This window comes from Lepeophtheirus salmonis, chromosome 5, assembly GCF_016086655.4.
Source record: "Lepeophtheirus salmonis chromosome 5, UVic_Lsal_1.4, whole genome shotgun sequence".
Classification (NCBI taxonomy): domain Eukaryota; kingdom Metazoa; phylum Arthropoda; class Copepoda; order Siphonostomatoida; family Caligidae; genus Lepeophtheirus; species Lepeophtheirus salmonis.
In genome coordinates this window covers 13,212,903-13,220,883 of record NC_052135.2, presented here as the reverse complement: position 1 = coordinate 13,220,883, position 7,981 = coordinate 13,212,903, and the positions used below count along the sequence as shown (strand labels likewise).

At 35.7% G+C, this 7,981-nt stretch overlaps 3 protein-coding genes across 3 annotated transcripts; 2 read left to right on the top strand and 1 right to left on the bottom strand.

The window, feature by feature from the left end:
• Positions 1–371: 371 nt before the first annotated feature.
• Positions 372–1,386, top strand: Zip102B (Zinc/iron regulated transporter-related protein 102B). The gene has a single exon (XM_040712783.2). The coding sequence runs from the start codon at positions 372–374 to the stop codon at positions 1,245–1,247; it is 876 nt and encodes a 291-aa protein (XP_040568717.1). The 3' UTR covers positions 1,248–1,386.
• A 1,026-nt stretch (positions 1,387–2,412) lies between these two features.
• Sec71 (ADP ribosylation factor guanine nucleotide exchange factor Sec71) lies at positions 2,413–7,350 on the top strand. The gene is given in 3 exon segments (XM_040713573.2): positions 2,413–2,800; positions 2,865–5,776; positions 5,778–7,350. Coding segments are annotated over 3 exon segments (4,518 nt in total). The 3' UTR covers positions 6,996–7,350.
• A 94-nt stretch (positions 7,351–7,444) lies between these two features.
• On the bottom strand, positions 7,445–7,981 carry mRpL18 (mitochondrial ribosomal protein L18). Its single transcript, XM_040713574.2, has one exon. The coding sequence runs from the start codon at positions 7,979–7,981 to the stop codon at positions 7,445–7,447; it is 537 nt and encodes a 178-aa protein (XP_040569508.1).

Sequence of the window (7,981 nt, the reverse complement as noted above, 5' to 3'; positions counted from 1 at the left end):
GATTTATATTTAGGAATTAGAATGATATTTGTTTTTGATGTTGTGCGTGTTTCATATACAGTAACTGTCGGCTGCTGATCATGGTTTAAATGGACTTAAAGTTAATATGCACTACAGTGAGTGTGTATGTTAGTCATTTATTTATATATCTGTACGTACATAAAATATACTTGTTGTTGGAATAAGGAAAGGAAATGTACAAATAACATAAAAGAAAATAATATATAAATTAAGTGGAAGACGTGAAGTGTGTTGTGAACTGATTTGAGTCTGAGCTGGATTATTAAACAAGTCTTGATTTCATCGATCAAAACTTCGTGTGTTAAAATCCATCCCTCATTCGTCCCTTTTTGTAGTTGTGTTCGTTTGTTATGGAGGAAGTTCACGTAACACAACGGGCCAATTCCGTGGGTGGAGGTAGTCTCCAACTCACAGTTTTCTCTGTTGTAATGCTCTTTGGAAGCTACCTTGCAGGTTCCATTCCTCTATTTGTCCCTTTAAGTGGTGAAAAACTAAAGATGGTCTCTGTTCTCGGAGCAGGTCTCTTACTTGGAACTGCATTGACTGTCATTATACCAGAAGGTATTTTAACTCTCATAAAGGGATATGCTCCTCATTATGAAGCTATTGACAAGCCGATTGGAATATCCCTTGTCTTAGGATTTCTGTTTATGCTCCTTGTAGATCAAATTGCGTCATATGCCTCTTCATCTCCTGAAAATTCTTCCAGTAAAAGACTTAATTGGACAACGACTTTAGGACTTGTAGTACATGCTGCTGCTGATGGTGTAGCTCTCGGTGCCGCTGCAACCACAAACCAGACAGATGTTGAAGTCATCGTTTTCCTTGCAATCATGCTGCACAAAGCACCAGCGGCCTTTGGACTCGTCACATATCTTCTACATGAAGGACTTGAAAGAAATACAGTTAGAAGACACTTAATTATCTTTGCCTTCTCAGCCCCAGTTACTTCCATTGTCACTTTTATTGGCCTCCAACATCGTGGAGGAAGTATGGATACTATTGGAGCAACAGGGATTGCTATGTTATTCTCTGCTGGAACTTTTCTCTACGTCGCAACAATTCACGTTCTTCCAGAAGTAACTTCCCTTGGAGGGCATGAACATTCAAGTTCTGATAATTCTAATAAAAACGGATTCTCTAAGAAGGAATTATTATTCCTTGTTATTGGGGCTCTAATGCCATTATTGTTAACTCTAGGACATAACCATGGCCATGGTCATTGATGATAATACCAAAATCATTGTAATATGAATCGTACGAAGCTACTTTGTTATCTCTTATTTCAGTATTATCTCATAAAATATAAGTACATAAATACACATTTCTTTGTTGCCCATAAATAAAATTACAAAAGTATTTAAAGGGGATTTACTTTGCCTCTGGTAAAGAATATTTGTTGTCTCAAGAATGGGTTAAATAATATGTATAATTATATATTGTGTACAAGTTGCAACAGATAAATAATATGCCTTATTTTGAATGAAGAATTTACTGCTATGATCAGGATAATGAATTCATTAAATATTTTATGGATGTTCAACATATAAATAGTGCAATTTTTAAGTAATTGTATGAAAATTATTATTAACTGAAATGAAACCTGTGGCACACTATAAAATTCAAATGCCCAAACTTATATTACTCTGAAATTTTAATACATCAAACTGAAATTATTCCAAATAATAATTGCTTATTAAGATCACTTATGTATTTATGAGCTAGACGTACAAGTTGTAGACAATATATTTACATTAATTTGTTTCTATATTTGGTTTTTCATTGCTCAAAGAACATAATTTAACAGGGAAATGTGTGGTTCAAAAAATATTGGAATGCTATATTTCTTGTTTTGTAAATATTAGATGGATTTGAATAAAATTTACTAAATAATTCATATTGATATTCAGATGGTCAAATCCTATTCGAATTTATTATTTAAATAACTAGTAGGATGCTCAAAATACGTATGTATTATTATATTAATACAATTAATTTGTAAGGATTCCTATGGGAGCAAACTACATGATAATGAGAAAAAGAGTCGTTCAAAAGGATAACTCCAATTATTATAACGAATCATTCTGAAATATTTTAAGAGATTAGATAAAATCCATTTAACGCTTTAAGACTATAACTCATTTAGTTGTAGTAATTTACAAATAATAAGTGAAACTTAATTAGACTTATTTCTAGAGGGAATGTGTGTGATTTTATTTTTTGTGACCTATGGTATCTCTTTGTACAAAAGAAGGGAGGTAAAGTACAAAAGAGAAGGGGAGAGTAGCAGTAAAGTCATGTGACTGAAGATGTGAGTACACTGCCACGTCTCATAGAATAATTTGGATTATTAGACAGAAATGGAGGAGGAATGATAAATAATTGGACGAAATGACGGCTTTTATGCGTAAAAGTATTGAGTCTTTGCTTAAAGACAAGGAAATTCGTCGATCCCACAATGCAGAGCTACGTAGGGCGTGTGAAGAGGCCCTGGAGATTCTTAAAGATAATCAAGTGGAGGTAGGAGAGTCTGGTGTCCTTCCAACCCCTGGAGCTAAAAGTCCAATCATTGATTCCGTCTTTCTTCCTTTGGAGTTGGCTTGTAAGAGTAAAAGTGCTGGGATTGTTACTTGCAGCTTAGATAGTATTCAGAAATTAGTTGCATATGGACGATTTAATGGAGCACCTCGGGCTTTTTACGACAAACTGACGGAGAGCGTTGCCCACGCCTTCTCAGGACCCCAAACAGATGCTGAAGTTCAACTCCAGGTCATTAAAGGTATATGATGCAAAGTAACTCGTAAGGGATTGCAAGTGTGTAAACGTCTTTCCTTTCTTTACAGCACTCTTGACTATTGTGACTTCCGCAAATATTTCCGTTCACGAGAATTCCTTACTCCTGGCTGTCAAAACATGCTTCAATATATTTCTTGCGGGGAGAAACATGATCAACCAAACAGTAGCAAAGGCCACGCTTAATCAAATGCTCAACAACATTTTTTCAAAGATGGAAGCTGCATCCAGGGATTTCAAAAACATTCCACCTCTCCCTCTTCTCAAAGACACTGACTCTCATCGTGCTGTAACTCCTCTTATTTCTGAACTCATTGATAAAGTAATTGATCCAACTGAGGAGCACACACATATTCATAAGGTTCTTCAAAATGATTGCTTCCTTGTACTTCGTTCCCTCTGTAAACTTAGTATTGCACCCATACCTTCCGATGAAACATCCGACAATAAATCACATGGTCTTCGATCCAAAATCCTTTCTCTCCATCTTCTTTTGTCCATTCTCCAAAATGGAGGGGAAACTTTTACATCAGACCATATATTTATTTCTGTTCTAAAACAATATCTCTGTGTCGCTCTATCCGTGAATGGTGTTTCTATTATATCAGAAGTCTTCGAACTGTCTATAGCTATATTTATTTCTATTCTTACACAGTACCGAAAATATTTAAAATCCCAAATTGAGATATTTTTTAAAGAAATTTGTCTAAATATTCTTGAGGCTGCAAGTTCGTCCTTTGAACAAAAGTGGAAGGTTATTCAAGGCATCTCCAAAATTTGTGAAGATCCTCAAATCGTAGTTGACATTTTTGTCAATTATGACTGTGATTTAAATGCTGCTAATATATTTGAAAGATTGGTGGATGACCTTTCAAAAATAGCTCAGGGTAGGCAAGCGTTTGATGTCGGAGCAACACCTCTTCAGGTTAAAAAAATACGAATTAAAGGCTTAGAATGCCTCGTCTCCATTTTGAAATGCCTCGTTGAGTGGAGTAAAGAATTGTATGTAAATCCACATTATAAACCCATGGTCACGGAGAATGGTCATCACGCTCCATCTAAAGAGGAAGAACCAAACTTGGAGAACTCTGATCACCCATCCCAATATGAAAAAGTAAAACAACACAAAGACGTTTTGGAGCAGGGGATTCGTTTATTTAATCAAAAACCCTCTAAGGGTATACGATATCTTTTTAATCGTCAAATTTGTCAGGACAATTCAAATTCCATAGCCTCATTTTTCCATTCTGAAAATAATAGGCTTAATAAAACGACACTTGGTGAGTTTTTGGGAGATCTTGAAAATAAGGAAATAATGTACTCCTATGTTGATTTAATGGACTTTGGAAGTATAAACTTTGTTAAGGCACTGCGACATTTTCTTGAAGGATTTCGCTTACCTGGCGAAGCTCAGAAGATAGATCGACTTATGGAAAAATTCGCGAGTAGATATTTTCAGTGCAATCCAACTCAAGATCTTTTTGCTAGTGCAGATACTGCATATGTACTAGCTTATTCTATCATAATGCTCACTACTGACTTGCATAGTAGTCAAGTGAAAAAAAAGATGACCAAAGAAGAGTTCATTAGAAATAACCGTGGAATCAATGACAGTGAGGATCTACCAGAGGACTACCTTTCAAACATTTATGAAGAAATTGCTTCTAGTGAAATTAAGATGAGATCTAATACTTCGGAGGTGGGAAAAACAGGATTTGTAGCTGATCAGAAGAAGCGTAACCAAATTTGGTCAATGGAGAGTGTCAATATTTCTCAAACAGCTGGGGCTTTAATGGAATCTGCTTGCACTAGAAGTGATGTATTTACGTCAGCGCGCCATTTAGATCATGTTAAACCAATGTTTAAGCTTTTATGGTCACCAGTGCTGGCAGCATTTAGTGTGGGGCTTCAAGACTGTGATGACGCAGAGATATCACAACTCTGTTTAGGGGGAATTCAATGCGCTATTAGGATTTCCTGCATATTTGGATTCTCCTTAGAAAGAAATGCCTTTATTCAAGCTTTGGCACGGTTTACTCTCCTGACAGATAGTTCGAATGTCACAGAAATTAAAGCAAAAAATATTGATACTATTAAAACACTTATTTCGATTGCCCACTCAGATGGCAATTATTTGAGTTCATCATGGCTCGAAATTATGAAGTGTATCTCTCAACTAGAGTTTGCTCAAATGGTCGGAACTAACGGAAGTATGAATGGTAGTAATTATAGCATCAGTGCTGGTTCTTTGATATCAGCTGCTAGTTCCAAAGCATTATCTTTAGCTGAGAATGGGCCTAAACTCTCATCTGATGGGGATTATTATAATGCACGAGAATCTCTAAATGAGGCGAATTCACAAAGTGTCATTGTTGCAGTGGATCGTATCTTTACTGGATCAAAGAATTTGAATGGGGACGCAATTGTTGATTTTGTAAAGGCATTGTGCCAAGTGTCTCGAGATGAAATTTCCAGTGAGCCCAAACCTAGAATGTTTTCCCTAATAAAGCTTGTTGAAATCAGTTACTACAACATGGAGCGTATTCGTCTTCAATGGTCAAGAATTTGGGCCGTTCTAGGGAATCATTTTAACGTTGTAGGGTGTAATGAATCTCAGAACATCTCGTTTTTTGCTGTAGATTCTTTAAAACAACTATCCTTAAAGTTTCTAGAAAAAGGAGAATTAGACAATTTTCACTTCCAAAAGGATTTTTTACGCCCCTTCGAATTTATTGTTAAAAATAATAAATCTACTCAAATTCGTGATATGGTAGTGCGCTGCATCGCCCAGATGGTGCAGTCTCAGGCTCGAAACATCAAGTCTGGATGGAAAAATATTCTTTCAACATTTACTCTTGCTGCTGGTGATGAAGATGGGGCAGTGGTTACTTTAAGCTTTCAAAGTATACTTTATATAGTGAATTCTATGCTTGATGATACAAATGAAATTACAGTAGTTGACTTTTTTTCAAGACTGTATCAAGTGCCTTTCAGAGTATGCTTGTAATGTTTTGTTTCCAGAAATAGCTATGGAAGCTCTTCAACATGTCCGAAAATGTGCTAACTTTGTTGCAGAGAGAAAATCTAAATTTTTAAATAATGACGAAACAGATGATCAGGATCGAGTATGGATCCGTGGATGGTTTCCTATTCTTTTCGAACTTTCCTGCGTTATGAATAGAAGTAAATTGGACATACGAACTCGTAGCCTTACGATTCTTTTTGAAATAGTTAAAAACTATGGCGGACTATTTGAAAAACATTGGTGGCGAGATCTTTTTCAAGTCATTTTTCGCATATTTGATGTGGGGAAAATTGATGATGAACGAAGTTCACATCAAAATGAATGGATTGATACTACATGCAATCACGCCCTCTATGCCACTACTGATGTTTTTAACGAGTTTTTTAGGGTTTTATCATCTATTTTATTGCTGGACCTTCTCTCTTTGTATCAGTGGTGCATCTCGCAAGAAAATGATCAGCTCTCTAAATCCGCCATATCCTGCCTTAAAAACCTTGTTGTAACTAATGAGAAGTTAATTGACCAGGAGTCTGAGAGTCTTATACTCAAATTTTTAGGGGATGTTGTATCTGCAACTTTTGCTAATGGAAGTCGCCCCTCCTTGAATAGAATAGTCATTCATCTAGATGTCATTTCTACAGTCAAAAGTGTCGTTTTTAATCGTTTAGAGAATAATTCTTCCGTCATTTCACTCAGAGACGAAAACTATATAAAAATTATTGATAACCTGGTCATGTCTCATAGATCCGCTAAGGAACTCATGTCCCGTATGGAAGATAAAACTATGCTTCCAGTTCTTACTAAATATGAAACTTCCAGTCTCACTTGTTGTTTGGAAATTCTATTTGAATTTTATGTGGATGAAAGCTCCGATTTAAACTCCAAGTTACTAGACATTCTCCGTGAATCCTTTTCCTACTACTTATCAATGACTTCTAAACTTCAGAAAGATGAATGGAATTCCCTACTTTTAGTTACTTTCAATCATTTGTACACTGTGAATGATGAGAAGTTTATTCAATTAATGCCTGAGTTGTACAATCACACTTGTGATATCCTATCGTCTCACATCTCCAATGAATTAAAAGTCATTATTTGTAAGGTGATGAAGAGAGTAGGCCTTTGTTTCGACATTGTTAAAAAGTCCCCACGATGATGATGATCATGGATAGATAGCGATAGTCTTGATTAATTACTTCTAAGAATCCACGGGTTTCCTCCCAATCCCTTAATCCTACCACCGACACTACACCACAATCACATATTATTATGTCTATAACAATACATACACAACTCCTCAAAAGTTAATGATGATTCTAATTAATTACTGCATTTGTTACACAATTAAAAGTTCTCATTATTTTGTTATATTAATATTATTATGCTTTTATCCTATCAATATTATAAAAATTAATAATAAAAATATTCTATTAGAGTTGATTTTACTATGCCAGGATATTAATTGTTAATATTCCTTTCCAAATAAAAAAGTTTATTTAATAAAACCAAAACTGTACTGACTTATTATTATTTATTTATAAGAAGTAGGAAATTCGGAAAAGCCACGTAAGAATTTAACTAACTGAAACACGATGTAATAATTCCTCACTCATCTATCACTTCCCATGGCTTGAAATTGTTCTTTGGTTTTTGACTAGCAAGCGATAATTGTCTGAAGGGATTGCGTTGAGTATATTGAAACGACTCCGAGGTACTAAGTCCGGTCTTACGAATAGACTCCACAAAAGAACTCATTCGTTCCCTTTGCAACTCCTCCTGAGTCATTTGAAGATTGACTTCTAGAACGCCAGTTTGTAAAGTTCTCTCTCCAATGATTGTCCCTAAGAGATGCAGAGCAGTGGCATCAGTATAATTATAGAGATGCTTCCGGATGGCCCATTCACGAGTGGATGCTTGAGCAACAGGCCTTCCAGTCCAATGGATGACCTTTGCCGTGGTGTGGTTTTGCGATATCTCTAAAAAGAGACGATTCCAATAGGATACACTCTTCTTATCAAGAAGAAATCCCTGGGGCTTGTAACCTATTTTCATATGCTCTAAATTAAGAGGGTTCTTGTTACGAATCCGAGGTCGAAATTGAGATGAAGAGGAGGATAAGGAACGAATGACCGACTTCCACAT